General features: G+C 38.9%; 1 protein-coding gene and 1 non-coding gene across 3 annotated transcripts in view; both read left to right on the forward strand.

Annotated features, from left to right (window-relative positions):
• The window catches only part of LOC137982332 (uncharacterized), a 115,562-nt gene extending 102,066 nt beyond the window's left edge, over positions 1-13,496 (forward strand). Inside the window, exons 16-29 of one of the 2 annotated variants that reach the window (XM_068829414.1) lie at positions 974-1,029; positions 2,067-2,215; positions 2,688-2,810; positions 3,939-3,954; positions 4,653-4,692; positions 6,166-6,469; positions 6,824-6,934; positions 7,245-7,435; positions 8,791-8,913; positions 9,484-9,554; positions 9,758-9,798; positions 9,897-9,993; positions 10,960-11,059; positions 12,547-13,496. In XM_068829414.1, the coding sequence (XP_068685515.1) occupies positions 974-1,029; positions 2,067-2,215; positions 2,688-2,810; positions 3,939-3,954; positions 4,653-4,692; positions 6,166-6,469; positions 6,824-6,934; positions 7,245-7,435; positions 8,791-8,913; positions 9,484-9,554; positions 9,758-9,798; positions 9,897-9,993; positions 10,960-11,059; positions 12,547-12,612 (1,488 nt within the window). In that variant the 3' untranslated portion in view covers positions 12,613-13,496. The remainder of the gene's footprint in view (positions 1-973; positions 1,030-2,066; positions 2,216-2,687; positions 2,811-3,938; positions 3,955-4,652; positions 4,693-6,165; positions 6,470-6,823; positions 6,935-7,244; positions 7,436-8,790; positions 8,914-9,483; positions 9,555-9,757; positions 9,799-9,896; positions 9,994-10,959; positions 11,060-12,546) is intronic. The other variant, XM_068829415.1, reaches the window with a different exon arrangement.
• Positions 13,497-15,672: 2,176 nt separating this feature from the next.
• On the forward strand, positions 15,673-15,745 carry Trnat-agu (transfer RNA threonine (anticodon AGU)). The gene has a single exon. It is a non-coding gene; the product is annotated as a tRNA-Thr (tRNA).
• Positions 15,746-18,660: the final 2,915 nt, after the last annotated feature.

The raw sequence follows: 18,660 nt of genomic DNA on the forward strand, positions 1-18,660 counted from the left end.
GTGAGCTGTCCAGCAAGTCATCTTGAGCTTCCTTATATTTGTAGACATGACATGTAGCGTATAGGTATATAGCTATCAAACTAATCCTCTAATACGGTTTCCCGTATTATATTGAGGTTGGGGAGAAGAGCAAGGGGACACTTTGTGACGCTTATTGAAATCCACGTGCATCTAATTAGGTGCATTTCTGGACCTACCTTACTTGTATAGGCCACTTCGGAAAATACCATAACACTCTTTGTTTGTCCTCCCAAATTTTGCATACGCATTGTTTTTGTTTTCTCTTGGGACCATTGAAAGTCCCAAGAGAGCCTGGAAACAATGCTTATGCAAAATCTGGGGGGACAAACAAAGAGTAAAAGTATTATGGCGAAATTCGCGTTTTACTCATTTTCGCTCAGCTTTAAATTCTCGCAACTTTAAATTCGCGCAAGTGATTTTCCTTGTTCGTTCTTTTTGGTTTGTTTAATCAGAGTCAGTAGAGGTTTAATAGAGCTATTAACAATTAACGCATTTATAATGAGTGTTTTTTATCATCAAATATATACACTACAATATTTGTCAATACTTGATCAAAAAGTGATCAGGTGGCCCGTAACAAATGCCTTCAAAATTATGAAATGTAAGCAAAATCAAGGATGAAGACATTTTTGATTTTTAATGTTACTAGGACAACTTAAAACGTACATCAAATGTGTATATGAGTTAATTGATAAATTATCTGATTTGCGTAACTAACAATGAGTGTCTCATATTACACCAAAAAGCTTTTCGCACTGATTATAATTATGGCAGTACTTAAATTTGTGCACCCAGCGCTGCGCTAATTCTAGTGCTGCGCGAATTTTACTACAAGTAAGGTATCTAAACAACAGAGGTCTTCAATACGTTGCCCGATAAGGGTCATTCATAAGGACCCTTATCGTTCACCGTACTTCACTGAGCATTGTTTTGTTATCTTTATGTTTTTTAGATCAAAACTGAAATGAATGGTACTGGTTTGCGTGACGTCATTGTGAAAAAGTTAAGGTCGGTAACAGTGAAACACATGTGGAGAAATGTAAAGCCATCAAGAACAATGTCCCTTGCATGGAAACAGCGCTTGCTTTAATAGATGCTTTTCAATCACGTGATGCGTCGGCCATGTTGGTGCACAAAACAATAACCAGGTGATCTGCTGACGTAATTTGGAGGACTCGGAAGAAAAATTTTAACACCGTATCCCACAACCGCGCCCGGCCTTAGGTGTTGTTTCCAAACTCCCTGCAGTACCTTCCATCGCCAAAACTCAACAGATTATTCCGTGTCTACCACATTTCCTGTTACTGAATGAACATTCAAGTAGACCCGACGAGATCTAACCTCGCCTTTGCCATGTTGAATTAAAAAATAAGGCCGCGTGCGGTTCTGGGATACCGGGTTTAAATGTTTCTCCCCAGTCCTCCGAATTACGTCACCAGATCACCTGGAACAAATTATTGCTCATGTCTTGCATTAAAATAGAGTCAAATTCGCAAGACTTTTTTTCTCTTTTGTTCTGTGCACCATCATTCTGCCGTGACGTCAGGTGAAGACCATCTATAGACCTTTTTGCAAATACGGCAGCCGTTTTGATTTTCAGTAAAAATTGAAATGGCAATTTAAACACTTGAACTATCTTGAGTTTAGAAGGAAATGATTCCTTGATTGTCGTGTGTTTGCCAGAGTTGTTCGAAAATATCCCTACTGTTTGTTTTGGTTTTGTGGTTTTTGCGGTTACTAGTCACGCGTGACTGACTCCCGAATACGTTTGAATTTTAACGCATGCTCAACACGAAATATCGAGCCGGCTGGCAGAGTCTACTTTCCTCTTCCCGACTTATCTAGGAAGATCGAAAGAGACGCTGCTCGCAGAGTACACTTGCCTCTACCCAAGTCCTCGATTATCTTTTGTTTTATTGTTAATTCTGGGATAGCGCAGTTATGAGTGCACTCGCCTCCCACCAGTGTGGCCCGGGTTCGATTCCCAGAATCGGCGTCATATGTGTGTTGAAAATAATCCTTTCCTTGGGCTCTTGTGTTTTTAGGAGCGGCAGTGTGATTGCAGATGTGGAACTCATATTCAATAGAAGTGTTGCGAAAGGCGCTATAGAAGAGCTGATAAAAGAGTCTTTGAAGGATAACAAACTTGGTGATCTTGATGTCGGTCAGTCTAAGATTGATGGATTTATTCCAGGTTAGTTGCTGAACGGGACTTCACGAATCAAATGCTTAGCAGCCGCGATCTTGATTCAGCCATTCTGGAAATCATCGAAAGGGGCAAGATGACACTAAGTGGTCACAAAGATGGTATTTAAAATTGAAGGGATCAAAATGTCAAAGAATTGTCTGCTGAAACATTATTGCCTTGAAAAGAATAGCATTTCTTGTTACAATTGAGATGCACCCACCCTTCCCTAAGCGAAAGATTACCAATACCTTATGAATGGAAAAGAAGACAAAAAAACAAAAAAGAAAAAACAAAACAAAAACAAAATAGTTTATTTGCATCACACGTAAATACAGTGCCATAAAATTAATAGAACACCTTAAGTAAGGTACAATGACCCCTCCCTCCCACCCACCCTCTCACCCACTAGAAAATAACTAGAAAGCTAATCTAGTAGGGAGATGGAAAGAGAAGTCATAAATTCATGTCTTTTCGTCAGCAGAGGCTCCTTCTCCACCTGAAGAAAACGACAACAAAGACTTAATTTATGCATTAGTCATTGGATTCTTGGTACTGATACTGGTTTCAGTTGTCGCTTACACCATTATGAAGCGAAAGAGACGTAAGTCAACGCAAACCTTTTAGCCTTGTAACGTTTGGGGGAGTCGTTCTTCCCTCCAAATTTGAATTGACCATCTTATAAAGCACAGACTTTAATCTAGACTTTTCTCGTTTTTTAAGAGTTTCAAAACCTCTTCACTTCGCGAAATACAAGAAAATCAGCTATAAAATCTTTGACCATCCACACTTCTTTTTCGTACAGATTCTTTCCCGCTTTTTTCTACCCAACAGTCCTTACCTGAAGCATATGTCCTATAGATGTAGGATATGCCACCGCTTCACACAAATTCAAAGATTGCTCTTTTATTCCGTTACTATCATTGCTTGGTTTAGTTCATAGGGACTTGTTTAGATCGACGAGGCGGTCGTCAACGAGAACACCTCAAAACAACGAAGTAGGAAGAATAATCGTGCTGCACGTGCCAGACACTTTTAGCACATCTTTCTGCGCTAATCTGTGTAAAGACGACATGATATCCGGTCAGTGTAAAATGCAGACTGCAGACCAAGGGTAAAATGCAGACTGAGGTTATAATGTAACTGTTGAAAAAGCCCAAACCCCTTAGAAATGCCAACGTTAGGCCTAATTAGGCCTAAAACAATATTTAGGCTTAACTGTTAGCATTTCTAAAGGGTTTGGGCTTTTGCGACAGTTGCAATGATAAGCTCAGCCTGCATTTTACCCCTGGTCTGCAGTCTGCATTTTACGTTGACCGACGTCATATCATCAAATTCCAAGTTTTGACAAGAACGTGAGCATTCAACAGAGAATCTGTCATTCTAAATTTTCACTCTGAGGGCACCTCGTACCATCATATTGTACGAGGTAGAAGTGGTGAAATGGCGTAAAACTGTACTTTAAATGGTGCAAAGTTACAGTTTAAGGTGACGTTTTTGGCGACGTCGCCGTCGTAGCAATTGTTAAATTCATCACACGATACTGGCACAAGGGAGAAAACGTTTTTACTAGCGATTTTGGATTCAAAGTTACTACTAGAAAATTGATGAGTATAATTCTGAACTCATGAAACCTCAACGATTTTCACATAACAAACAGCACTGAAACTGGCTGCATAAACGTTATATTTAACCTATTTTGTTTGTCTTTTTTGTCTTTGCTTCTGTGTAGATGGAAGAGAAAATCGGTAAGATGTCATTGATTTCTTGGTGAAGTACAGACTTAGATCACGATCATGGTTGTCCCTGTGGAAGAGTAATGTCGTATAGTGTCACCTGTTTAAGTCCATAGGTGGCTATTTGTGGGTTGCCAGGGACTAAACTATCTGTTCTTCACCTTCACTTACTCTCCTTACGTTTAGTTTTTAGTTTTAAAGACTGAAGAATTCAGCTTCCACCACTCGCAAATAGATTCTTTACGGATAAGAATGTAAACGTCACAGTCTCTCCGTACATGAATTATTTTCCATAGTTTCTAGATTTTCCTTACCTGACTGCTCTAGCTGTCGTTTTTGTTCTCTTGTTCCTTTGTTTTTTTTTGGTTTGGAAAACTCTGACTTATCTCTCCCTAATTTTTTCGACTGAACCCTTTTGTGTAACATCCATTTTAAAATTTTAGCTTGCATCGCTGTGCAATCAAAATAGAGTAATGAGTTTAATTATTTATTTTATTGGCATTTTATAGGTCTAAGCAATGTGTACTTTAATCTTTTTATAAAACCACAACAAGCATTGTAAGTCGTAACCTTAAAGGAAAAGAATATAGCAATAGAATTTGGAATAGTGCTTCAATAGCAATAGCCATTGCATTTTACTGCTATTGTATCTGGAGCACTGTTACGCAAGAATGGTATGATTAAGTGGTGATTGCATATTTTTCTTTTAGACGAGCAGAAGCACTTGCAGATATACAAGCTTCCCATTCTGTAAGTTCATGAAGCAAATAGCTTTAAAAAAAAAAAAAACACAAACAAACAAACAAAAAAAACTTGTTAAACCCTTGGCGGTTACGTAGGGACAAAGTGGCTTCGTGATCTAATGATTAACCGATTAGAAACTTGAATCGAAACGTCAGGCGAATTTCTTTGCGTCTTACCCATAACTTATTCCCAACTCTTACGGGAGTGATTACACGAAAGGAAAAGCCTCGTTCAAAAGCCCATAACCTGGATGTGTCGATCTCTCTCATCTGGTTTTGGCTTATCATCAGTAACTGTATTATCGAAATTTAGAATACGGGTCCCTCCAAATTCTGGCCAATCAGATTAGGCCTGATGGCCACAACGCCTCTGATTGGGCTGTAACCATGTAACCCACACGAAAGATTACTCGTGCTCAATGAAAGATCATCGATCGTGCAAGAAACACAATAGTGAATTTAAGCCAGGAGGACGACGACGGCTACGAAAACGTTGTCTAAAAATATTATTCCCCGTTAGTGTAATATTTTTGCAGTTACTCCAAGTCGCTCGGAATCAAAAGCGAGTGTCAATACTCCAGAAATCAAATTGGTGAGAAAGGTGTGGATATAATGTTTAGAGAGAAAATCGAAAAGTTATCATCAGGTGCTCACGACCTCCACATAGCCTCAAATCTGGCGAGTTCACGTCGTTGTGAGGACGAGAAGGCATAGTAATGTACACAAATGTAAAACGCAGGTGCAGGGTGCGCAGAGTTTTTGTTTTTTTCATTAGACCTATTGGTTTGAGGCGTTCTCAAAGCCGTCGTCGTCTTCCTTGCTTAAGCTTGAGTTTTTCCCACAAAAATCTAGCCATAGCCGTCCTAAAAAAAAAGATAGAGGGACCTTTTGATCGGAGGTCGAGGGCGACTACGAGTACGAGTTTTCCGTACTGAGCATGCGCATAAGGTTTGGAGGCCGACATTTTTCGAAAAGCACACGCTCAGAACGGAAAAATCGCAGTCGTAGTCGTCGTCGTCCTCCGATCTAAACGTCCCTATTACCGCAAACTGATGGGTTACGGACGTCGGCCTGGGTTTACAGAACTGAGAAGATAGACATTCAGTTCAGAAAGAACTCAACGTTCTGGTGTTTACTACAGATCTGGAATACTTAGGGTTTAGCATTGATATTAAAACGCTTAGCCTTCCGGTGTTTGTATTGAATACTGCCGCAAATAAATATTAAATTGGGGTTTTCTGAGTGGTTACTTCGTAAATCTTGACGGATGACAGTGATGTGCCTTCCACTAACGGTCTAAGGACAGTTTGAGTCGTCTATTTGAATTATCATCTTAACTGCAGAATGCCACGGCATTCAAAATTTTCTTGTATTTATCTCACCTTGCTGAAGATGATCTTGAAATTCAAAATGTCAACAGCATTGATGTATATGGTGTTTTAGCAATCACTGACTAAGATCGCGTTCTTTTACATCACAGAACATAGGCATAGAAATTGAACGGGACAATGACATCGGCATTAATACAATTTCCCAACCCCACTACATGGAGTTGAGAGAAGTAACAGATTCAGAGAGAAAGATGAATGAAACATCGCTTTACTCAGAAATACATGAATATGCTCCGCTCCATCCTGACACTCGATCCTGGGAAGTTTCAAGACAAAGCGTAGTTATTGACAAAATGATTGGCCAGGGATCATTTGGACAAGTTGCACAAGGAAGAGCTTCACAACTACCATGGATTGAAGGAACAATAGCCGTAGCTATAAAGATGCTTAAAGGTGCCATTTATACTTAATCCCTCCTTACTTAATTCGCCAGAAAGCTGACTGGGTTTCAGTAAGTTCTGTCTTTCGATACACCTGATCGACCTTCTAAAATCAGGACAATTGAAAGACTGAAAAGGTGACTCAACAACCAAGGGCATCCCTCAACCAGACGGGCGCTGGGTTGAAGGGATATCTTTCCATGTTAGGTTGGCATATTTGTCCTAGGTCTAGATATAATTTGGAGAAGCAGTTCTTCATCAAGGAGCACAAACTTGCTAAATAAGGCCTGACGTTTACATGAAAAATCAGACAACTGTCCTGTTGCACCTATTCAAATATACCATTCGTCTTCTTTGAAACGCGCAGCAAACGCTCAAGAGATGGAAAAGAAGGACTTACTGTCAGAACTTGAAGTGATGAAGACGCTGAAGCCTCATCCACATGTTATCAAGTTACTGGGATGCGTCACTATATCTGGTAACAGTGATTTATACTTCTTCTTCTTCTTCTTCTTCCCCTTCAGATATATCTTATAAAATGTCCACTTTCATCACGTTGGCAGCCTTCCCAAAAATGTCCAGAAATGTGACGCAATTAGATGCCTGACCATTTTGATAAGCGTCACGAAGTGTCCCCCTAGCTCTCCGACAATTTCAATGAAATATCGTGCATTTTATCGTGGTATAGATCCATGGTCAACATTATGAACATTATTCCATAGACACTGAAGCACCTTGAGGGTAGCATTTGGACTTTGTTAATTCTTTTGTTTATCTTTACCTTTAAGATCCCATACTTGTTATCATCGAATATGTCCCGTATGGTGATCTCCTGGGCTACCTGAGAAAGAGCCGCGGATTACATGACACTTACTTCAAGAACCCGGATGTTAAACCGGAAACAAATCTTAGTTCATTGCAGTTGATGAAGATCTCCGGGCAAATAGCAGATGGCATGAGTTACTTGTGTTCAAGAAATGTAAGTAATGGAAGTGCGATATATGACAGTCTTACCTTTTGAACTGCAGACAGTGAAGACTTTGAGCCAGAACGATCTTCGGAATTGAGAAACTATCTTAAGCAGTTGCCAAGGAAATCCTGGGAAAATAAGATTTGAACGGGCCTGAAACCACAAGCTCATGACCATGAGATTGTGCAACGCAGCTCGACCATTTTAAAGTGCTTATGAAGTAAAGAATATATTTTTCTTATTTTAAAGACCTCTCAAATGATGACGAATGGTATTTACTATTTTGGTATACTATCTATCCTTCAAGAGATATTCAAGTCACAAACATTGCAAATGGCTGTAAGAGATCACAAAATTGAGAATATCTCCGAAAATATTGGATGCGTGTTGCTAAACTTGGCAGAAGTAATCTAAATCAATCATGTGGCTAAATGGTACCTTACATGCTGTTGTCATGGCAACCATTTTAGCTGCCGGGCCTATTTAACGCAGGATTGATTTTGTCGCTTATTGTCGTAATAAGACCTATTCATTCTTGGTAAGCTTATACAGAGATGAAAAGCATTATGGGCAGCATGGGTTTCAAGTGTGACCATCTGCCTGTACTTATCTGTTCAAAATCCAAGATATTTGGTTCATTGCAGAGAGGGACTAGAACGAGTCTGTTGCCATGGAAACATCTTAATGGATGTCACTTTGTGCCTTATCTGATGTACATTACTGGTGCCAGACTCCAATATTTTTGGAGATATTCTCAATTTTGGGATTCATTATAGTCATTTGCTATGTTTGTGACGTCATCATTTTGAATATCTCTGGAAAGAAGGAAAGAATTCCAAAATAGAAAACACCATTTTTCATCATTTTGAAAGCTCTTTAAAATAAGGTAAATGGATGAAAATGAATATATTTTGAACTTTGGACTGTGAAAACTCCGTCACTCTCGTTCCCAGAGCCCACGAATCTTTTGATCAGCGCCAAGACACGCTGACCAAAGGACATGTGAGTTCTGCGAACTCCGTCAATCGCGTACCCAGTCCTCAGGCTTTTTGGTCAGGGAGTGAGCGCCCGGAAAGACTCTGAGATAATGGACTTGAACTATGTTTTTGATTGGTCGCTTGCAAAACAATGGTAAGTAATTCGGAAACCCCTGAATTTGGAGGTATATTCAAAATCTAAAACTAGTTTCGGTGCGGTTTGTTTTTTCTACCTCAGAAATTATAACAAGTTCAATTTATAAGTCATTAAAAAGCAGCAGATCTTTTTTTTTTAAACTTTAATAAAAAATTGAGGTTGAACCGAATCCTTCCGTCGTCTTAGTTTAAATAAACATTTAATATTTAAATTAGGTATTTTGTTGATAGATCATTCACCGAGACCTCGCTGCTCGAAATGTTTTGGTCGGAGAAGGAGAAACATGCAAAGTGACAGACTTTGGAATGGCCAGGGACGTTCATGTGGAAAATGTTTATGAAAAGAAGTCAAAGGTACGAATCCATAGCCCTTCATAAAACCTATTAGAACTGACGTCTTGCAAAAAAACAAAAAAGAAGATTACCCTTAAATATTTAAAAAGACCAGCTGTAATAAATGTCAAGATAATCAGCCGAGAAAAGGGCAACGACTACATGCTTTACCAGAAGGACTTTCACCACGGAATTCGCCTTATTGGAGAAAGGATTTCTTTAAAATTTTCATTTTGGGATCACCAAAACAAAAACTTGAAAGTTGTTGTTTTGATCTTCCTAACTAACAATCGTGGTGAAAAATTGTTTTGATACCTTCAATAATGCACGCAAAATTCGGTGTAATTAAAGGTACCTTTAGTTATATTTTACAATATTCCCATCATAGCGGTCTGTCAAGTGCCACTCTATCACTCTGAGCAATGATGGAACCAACTGGCGCTTTAACTTCATCGTTCTAAAAATTTTGTCTAGGATTGTAAGATTAACATATGAAGTGATTAAAAGACTATGAATTCAAAAAGAACTTTAAACCAGTTTCCCTGTGAATCCTTTCAACTTAAATGTCATCGGGTCTGGGTTATTCTGCAGGGGCGAATCCCGGTGAAGTGGACAGCTTTCGAAGCTCTTATGCATGGTCGTTATACAACCAAGAGTGACGTGTAAGTAGCAATCGGTGTGGTTTATTTTTTACTGGCCTTAGGTTGTGTAACCCAATGTTCAGTCACGTGACTTTCTTAACCAATAAAACGCTATGGCTGAATCACGTCAGCGTTTTTCCAGCGTTTTTTGGCATCACAGCCTGAGAAGAGGTGAGGACTAAGTACATGAACTCTTTTATTAACTGACATCTTTTATAATGCAGCTGGAGTTTTGGAGTGGTACTTTACGAGATCTTCACTATTGGTAGGTCTCGCATGCTTTTCAATCGTTTTGGAATGACAATTTTCTTGCACGGTTGAGATACTTTCAATCCTGAAAGGTATATGTTGTTTCTCTTTAAGGTGGATCACCCTATCCGGGGATAAACGGGCGAAGGATTATGGAGTTACTCAATGAGGGCTACCGGATGCCAAAACCAAATCATGTAGCGGAAACTCTGTAAGATTTCTCGGTGTATTTTACGATTTGATGTTCAGAACCAAATAAACTCCTTATCCTCCTTTTCACAATAATTACGATTATGATCCTGACAATAATTGCAGTGATGGCCACCATCGTGAAAATGATGATGGTAACAAGGTTATCACAATGTTAATGACGAGTTCGAATTCGGAGCTTAAGCAATAACGACTATTCCAAGGAGTTGCGCATGGAGAGTGTGTTCAAATCGTTTTTGAACATAAATGGTGTGAACGTTGTGGAGGGTTTGGGGGAAAAAAAAATGAAAATTTGTTGTGAAGTGCTCATGTCCTCCACATAACCTTAATTTGCTCATTTCACGACGTCACCTCAAAATATAACTTTGCTCTATAATAAGTCATTAGCGATTACGTCCTACAATGTGGGCGAAGTACCCTAAAAAACAAAAATGGTATGAGCGGTTCTTCAGAGTGAAAATAAAGAATGAAAGATTTCCTGTTGCACGCTCACGTTGTCGTCAAAACCTCCACTTTGGTGATTTCACATCGTCGTTATGCAGAGTACCGCAAAGATATATGCTAAAGTCCGTGCTGCACGTGCCACACGGCTATTTATGGTCTTTTAACCAATGACATCTCTCTTTTGTGGCGTGGTTGTCGCCGTCGCCGTCGCCGTCGCCGTCTTTGTTTCTTAAGCTCCCTATTACCATGACGATAAAGGCAAAGAAATGTACCAAAATGTAAAATGCACGTGCAGGGTGTGTTGATCTATTGTTTGTACCGATAAAACATGCTCCTGGAGCTCTTTTAATTATTTGCTGACATTGTGTCACTTTTATATGGTCTTTATCTCAGGGACTGATTGCTATGTTCTTACAAATAATTCTACCTTTTCCGAGTAAATGTAGACCTCTTTATATCTTGCGAAAAACGAACGTCGTTGTGAATACTCGGGTAATGATAATGACTATTACTATTTCTACAGGTACCAACTCATGCTTAACTGCTGGCAACAGGAACCCCACGATCGCCCAACGTTTGAACAGCTTCGACGCGAGCTTAAACTGATGGAAAACCAACACAAGGTAATTTGGGTAATTTCTGAAGACAACATTCAGAATGATGAAAACGTGGCAATGAATAATTCGTAAGGGAAACAACCAACAAAAACACAATATATAAAAATGAACTTAGTTGTTTTGTCTGTCTTCATCTGTTTCAGTGTTGTGCTTTGTATGAGGATGTTTACTCTTTTGTTTATCCTCTGTTACCGAACGTTATCTTACACTTGCGTTTCACATTTAGTTCAAGTGCACATTTCAAAATCTGCATTCAAACCATAGTTCAAACTGCGAGTTGACGTGGAGTTGAAATCCGCATTGATTCGAATCAAAACCGGAAAAGGGTGCTTTACAAATGTCTTGCTGTATTATTTCCCAAAAAAAAAAAAAAAAAGTTTATACTTTTCTTTAGCACTACTGGGAGAAATACACGAAATTAGCTAGATAAGGTGTGTTTCGAATCAAACAATATAACCATTATATACAATCATTATAAAAACGCATCCTGCAGTTTTCGGAAAACTTGTTTTCGTATGGCCATGAATCAGGAGGTCCCGAGTCGAAACCTTCTTGAAGTATTTATTTGAAACGTCTTTTCCGAGAAAATAATCACTTGAATTCCACTTGACCTTGAGTAGCAATCGATAAATGAGGAAGTATATTAGGAACAAAAAAAAAACCACACTGTAAATTGCAATAGGAAAATTAAATCTTTAGCCACGGTTAGGTGAATTATATTGTGGCTCAGAAATAATAATAACGACGTCTATGATGTTGATGGTGATGATGATAATGACAAGAGCCGAATCATATACTCTGTCCCTTACGAGAAAGTAATAAGTTTTCTATATTTTACGGAATGGTCATTCATTTTATTTGACCAATGTCGTAAATATTTTTTTCTTTGCCCATCTCAGCTTTATGAAGAACAAAACGCAGTCAGCGGTAACAAACATGAGAAACAAGCGCATTGCTTGCAATTATTTACTGGACGCCGTATTCTTTAATATAATCGTTTAATTAAATTTATACAAGCGAGATAAGTAACTTAGTAATAATGACAAACAAACAATAAGTGTGACAACTAATGATAAAATCAAAATCAGCAATTTTATAGATATAGAATGAGATTCAACATGACTGAGAGATCTGCATGGTCATTTAAAATGACGAACTGTATCTATCACTAACAAAACAGACTGACTGAGGAAAATTTTAGGGTTGTCGAATTAGATTCGAATTATCTTATGTATATAGATACCAAAAATGTGGTTCATTTACCAATAAAACAGAAACTCGTAAGGGATACTCTGCGCCCCTCACCTCCTTCCCCAATTACATTGTCGTTGTTGTGTATCCAAAGAAAGGAAAGGAAAGGGTAAGAACTTTATTGAAGTGTATAGCCTTTTAGCGCTGGAGCACTAATTGGGGAGACCGTAAACTAAAATCAACAAATTAACTCAAATCAAATAAAATCAAATCAAATCCAATCTTTTTCCGTCTTTTCACAGAGGCTCCTCAATATGAAAGACTACGACAAGAAACTCTACGAAAATGTGGAAGACTTGATGTTTTAGAAAGTTTTGTGGATTGAATCTCTACTCGGCCTGGCTGCGTTCTTCTCTTATTCACGAAACTTATCTCGTTTGTTCATTTTTCAGACACAGTGCATGGAATATGATAATAGTGTTTTAGATTTTTTATTTAGGAAAATAACCATATTGTTTGTTGGTTGAAGCTTTCATCGGACAGTGGAACTAACCAGTTACATTTTTTCAAATAGTTTTTTTTGTTCTTACATTACTGCAGAAACGAGCACTCTTTCTTTATAGGAAAGTATTGCTCGATCTGTTTAACTCATTTCCTCATTTTTTCTAAAGCCAAAAGCGATTTCATTCTTGCTTTTTTTATGGCTACTTGCTTTGTAGCGCAATGTTGATAATGCAATCAAGTTGTTAGTGTTTGGATATCGCTTCTTAGTATAATTACATAGGTGATTATTGACAACTCTCTGTGCTGATTGGATGCCGTTGAGGTGGTTATTACGCGGTAATCGCCTAAGCGGTTTTTCAATATGGCTGCAAGCCGTTTTGAAGAAATTAGTTCTTTAAAGAAAATGCATATTTTTCAAATAATCACCTATTTAATTACACTAAAACAATTATTCAACTCAGACTCGGTGAATATCGATGAATAAAAACTTCGACCTCGTCTCGGTTTTTATTCACCGATATTCACCTCGCCTTCGGCGAATATTAATTCTGAATTATTCTTACGTACATGTATGCATGAGCAATTGTTAAGCCCGGGCTGTGATTAGCCCAAAACATCTTGCGTCACCTTCTCAACCAATTTGAATGGAAACAAAGCACCTGAGAATGATTTTCTCGCGCTTCGCCATGATTGTTCATTCCTTCGTGATTAGTACCAGAAGTAAATGAGTCTGTATAATCTAAAACTATGTAAAGACTTTCATTTTTTGTTCAACATCACGCAATAGATATTAAGCATCCCCGAAGAGAGATGTCTCTTTCGTTCTTGCTAACTAATCCTTTTGACTTCTCCTTGCCCACCTATCTACCCCTGGGTCTCCACGGATGCACAATAGGCTGCCATGCTAAAGTAATTGTTCCTTACTGCAATTCTGCATAAGAAAAGCTCATAGTGGGGTTCATTTTTCCGTATCTAGCTTTTTATGGTATTGGCGGTGACCTCCAGTTTAAACTTCTGGAAGGTGATTATAAGTTTAGATCAAAAGTATATATATATACTCAATACAAGGTAGAGCGTAACTATAGAGGGCTGTGAGAATTAAAACATGGCCACACGGTAATTGCCCTACAGGCCTGTTTCGTAAGGCTTGAAGCCTCACTCTTCAGGAGTTTTATTCACGCTGCTGCGCACTTATTTTTATACCCCAAACACTACGTAAATCTACATACATGTTGGTGTTAGGGTGCTAAGCTAATTGTTCTGTTGTAGCGCCTTCGCTCGGTGCCTGCATGATGATACTAACTCGTTTCTTTTGTTCAATGTACATCGCTCCGGTTCACAGATAATGACAAATTTCTCGCTCAAGCATAAATTACAACGTTTAGTTGAACTGCTGTACGGTTTAGCACGGCAAACAATTTGCCATGTAATTTCATGCTCTATGTTGTTATCTTTTAGCGACCATACGTGTTTGCTGCGTTCAGTTGAATTTCTATAGCTCTTATGTTCGAAAGATGTTTTATGATTTCTGTAACGTGTCTTAAAGTCATCTGCCGTCAGGCCTAGGTATGTTTCAAATTTGTCATTGTCCTTTCTTCTAATCTTTGCCTGATAAACTACACCAGAAGTCAGGCATTGACCGCCCTTTTTACGGCAATTACAGAGCTTGGTTTTAGCGCTCTCCAGGGAGGGGCTATAGGCCGCCAATAGTCGCTTGTTGTGGCTGTCGATTAGTTGCTTAACATTGCTCATACAGCTATAACTGATTTTAATAGTATTCCGGTTGAAAATCTTGTTCAGGGTGTGGCCCCGAGGAAAACACCTGTCCACGAGTGCTAAGAATTTCTTCCCGATGTTGGTGCTAACACTCTTACTAAATGGGGGGTTGAACCAGAGGATGTTGCGTTCTCGGGTTCTTCTGGGGCCGGTCCTGGGGGGGTAAAATTTCAGTCTGTAATTATAACCACTCTCGTCCAGAACTTTTTGGTAGGGTGGTGCTTCACGGTCGAAAGATCTTTCATCCGACGAAATGGACGATAGGCGTCTATTGATCCCTGCTGGAATATTTTTCACGACGGAGGGGGGGTGGCTGCTTTCTTTGTTGACGTATAGAAGGCTGGCGTTAGGTTTAGTATAGGGCCTATAGGTGCTGTCGTTGAGATCAAGCGTGACGTCCTGAAAGTCTACAATTTTTTTGTTAACTTCGATCGTTATATTGAGGCCATGCTCCTTGAATACAAGGCAAATGTCATTCTTGGTCCTTTCGTTCTCTCTGGGCTTGGCGTTTGAGACCGCTAGGCCGTCGTCCCTATACAAGCCTATCTTGCCCCCACACTTGGTCTTGAGCAGTGATAGCAAAAAGCAGCCTACAAGCTCGCACGTTTCAGCGCCGTCAAAGCTGGCCATTGTGACGTCGAAGATGCTGGCACTTTTCTTTTCCCATGACTGCTGCTTGTGAGTGAGAAGGGATTTTTTAGCTTGGATGACAATATTCCTTTCCTCTGCCGTGATGTTGTCGTAAGCAGATGCAAATTCCAACGCTTTATTCAACAACTCCTCACTGATCGATGGATAAAACTCCACAATGTCAAAGCAGATGAAGCTGTGCTGTTTCTTGTTGTCGATTTTCTTGAACCAGTCGATAACAGATAAAGTGCAGTGGAAAAACACTTTATCTGTTATCGACTCTAACTTTCTCTCAATTTCTCTTAAACTTGGACTGTGAATCCATTTGCGATCCTCCTGTGGGTGATACGCTGTTGGCTCAAGGGATCTACTTAACTGACTCTTTAAATTAATTACCCTTGTCCGCCTGTGAATCACATGTTGATCCAGCGTCATCACATAGAAAAACTGGCCCATTAGGGAGTCCCATGTAAATGCCACACATTAAATGATATATCAGCCATGTTGCCAACATGGTTGTCCTGATAGTGTAGTGGTCATCACACCCGACTAGTGATCAGGGGGACGTGGGTTCAAATCCCGCTCAGGGCAATTGCAGTTTTCCCCAGAAGTTGTCCAGTGTTGAGTTTCCCTTAACGTTCTATATATATATATATATATATATATATATATATATATATATATATATATATATATATATATATATATATATATATATAAATGTGGAGGTCGAGTCAACCTTGGCGTAAAGTGCTCAATGCTGTGGTAGCAGAGCTAAGTATACATAAATTGAAAGATTAAAGAGGACGCATCGATTCTCTGTTACTCTGAGTTTCGCGCCTAAGCGCTCGTCAGACAGAACTTTATTCAACTAAGATCATACCTTCTTATATACAAATTAGATAAGTAGCTAATTAATTCATTAATGTGATGATCTGATCTATGTGTGAAATAACGATTTTCGAGAGCTATTGTTGGCGGCTTGTGAAATTTGCTAAGTAAAACTTATTCTCGTGGCGGCATTTAGAAATGAGTTCTGTTCTTTTGTTTAACAAAGACTGCTTCTTGGCTCTAATTAAATAAAGTTTTTCTGTCAGGCACAAGTGGCACCGCTTGCTTTTGTTGCTGTAGGCCGGGGCGGTCGCTAAAATACTCCAGTTAATTGTAAAATTGGTGTTGCTGTCTTTGAGTGTCCAGATATGTTTTGATAGTTCCGTGCTGTTTGACTAGTTTCTGTTCCGAAAGGAGAGTTTATGCTGCGTGTAACGTTGTTTAAAAGTTCCTTCTGTTAGTCCAATGTAGTTCTTTCCGATGGGGTCGCTTTCTGTTGTTACGTTGGCGTTGTAGACGACGCTTGAGGTCAGACAGTTGTTTTTCAGAGGGCAGTCGTTTTTCTTCCTGCAGTTACAGTTGCTTTCCGTGGAGGGTGTCTTGCTTGGTTGGAGGATTTTTCTGTTGTGCTTTTTAACAGAAGGAACTTTTAAACAACGTTACACGCAGCATAAACTTTCCTTTCGGAACAGAAACTATTCAAACAGCACGGAACTATCAAAACATATCTGGACACTCAAAGACAGCAACACCAATTTTACAATTAACTGGAGTATTTTAGCGACCGCCCCGGCCTACAGCAACAAAAGCAAGCGGTGCCACTTGTGCCTGACAGAAAAACTTTATTTAATTAGAGCCAAGAAGCAGTCTTTGTTAAACAAAAGAACAGAACTCATTTCTAAATGCCGCCACGAGAATAAGTTTTACTTAGCAAATTTCACAAGCCGCCAACAATAGCTCTCGAAAATCGTTATTTCACACATAGATCAGATCATCACATTAATGAATTAATTAGCTACTTATCTAATTTGTATATAAGAAGGTATGATCTTAGTTGAATAAAGTTCTGTCTGACGAGCGCTTAGGCGCGAAACTCAGAGTAACAGAGAATCGATGCGTCCTCTTTAATCTTTCAATTTATGTATATATGTATATATATATATATATATATATATATATATATATATATCTGGAGCGGATTCATAGCCACCTTCACAGCTGGGAAATTTTAAGATGGCTTTGAATTTGCTCTTTTAAAGGTAGTTTTATATAAGCCTGTTAAATACTTTCCAAAAATAGAAATTGGCGGTCACCGAGTTCGTTGTTAAGTTAGTGTTTTAAGACAACATGTAGGGCGCTTTCAGATGGCCATTTTGTTGCCATGGTGACCTATTACATCTTGTTAAGAAACTATTGTTGTTTTATTTGCCATTCTGCTAAACAGTGTTGTAGAGCTCTTCCTTCAAGAAAGACATCACCTCCAACTGAATTGTTGAAACTGGTGTACATGTGAGCCACCGTAAGATCGCGAAGAGTGTTTCATTTAAATGCTGACAAAGCGCGAGAGTTGAAGGAGAGGGAACATGCGTGACAGAATAATAGTCATTTCATTCACCAGGCTTAAAGCTTAAAACTTGACATAATATGCTTGTGAATATGTCACTATTTCGTATTTCAGTCTTAGCACTGAGTACAAAGGACGTTTTTAAAACGAGCTCATTTATACGTGTCTCCTTAGATACCGGCAGTCCTGTTTGGAACCTGGTTATTTTTTCTCCGAGTTTGCCCTTGTCCCGTCATTTCACAAACGAGCAATTCATTATTTCACATTTGATTTCCACTTAGAAATCTCCATTAGTTCAAATGGTAATAGTTTCGACTTCAAAATTCTTGTTTCTCACTTAAGAGCAAACTCCTGGACTAAGACTGCCTAATAGCATCGAAGACTCTGATTCGCTGAAAATTTTCTAAAAACAACACATGGAAAAGGAGGAGGAGTCAAATTGTGTAATTGAAGGTGCAATTTCGCGTTGTAAAAGAAAATGATTTTCATATTCTATAACCAAACTATAATAATACCCTTGTTGGAGGAGAATGCACGTAGAGCCGAAGGGGACGCTTTGGCTTTCCTTAAACTGGTTATTCACAAACCATATGTTTTGGAATAAACAGAGAGTTGTGCACACAAACCGTTTTGTCAGAGTCAATCAAATGGACAAAGCTTTACGAAGAAAGAGAAGCAGACTTTGGATGAAGAGTGTATCAACCAAGTTCATGATAAATACTTGTCACAGTTAGAAAAGGAAGAACCTTTGTGATTTTTAGATTGAAATACACCAGGCGAAACAGACTTTAGTACGATTACATGTAGCTGCAAACAATGGGCTATAAATCCATGTATAAGAACTATTTAACAATTAGACTACGAGTTCGAGTCTTCCGGCCTTGGGTCAGTAGTCAACGAGAAGCGTAGCCCCGAGTTGCCTATTTGACTCATATAAACGAGAACGAGTAGTCTAATTGTTTTAGTAGCCATAGCCGAGTGGACTCTAGCCTCTTGATTGCTTAACAAGCCTACCAAGTGCAACTATAACTCGTTATAGTTCACCACTAAATTTTCTCCGATTCTTATTGGTTTAAATTGATCACGTGACGCGATAGTGTTCGTCCGCGGA

This window comes from Montipora foliosa, chromosome 13, assembly GCF_036669935.1.
Source record: "Montipora foliosa isolate CH-2021 chromosome 13, ASM3666993v2, whole genome shotgun sequence".
NCBI lineage: Eukaryota > Metazoa > Cnidaria > Anthozoa > Scleractinia > Acroporidae > Montipora > Montipora foliosa.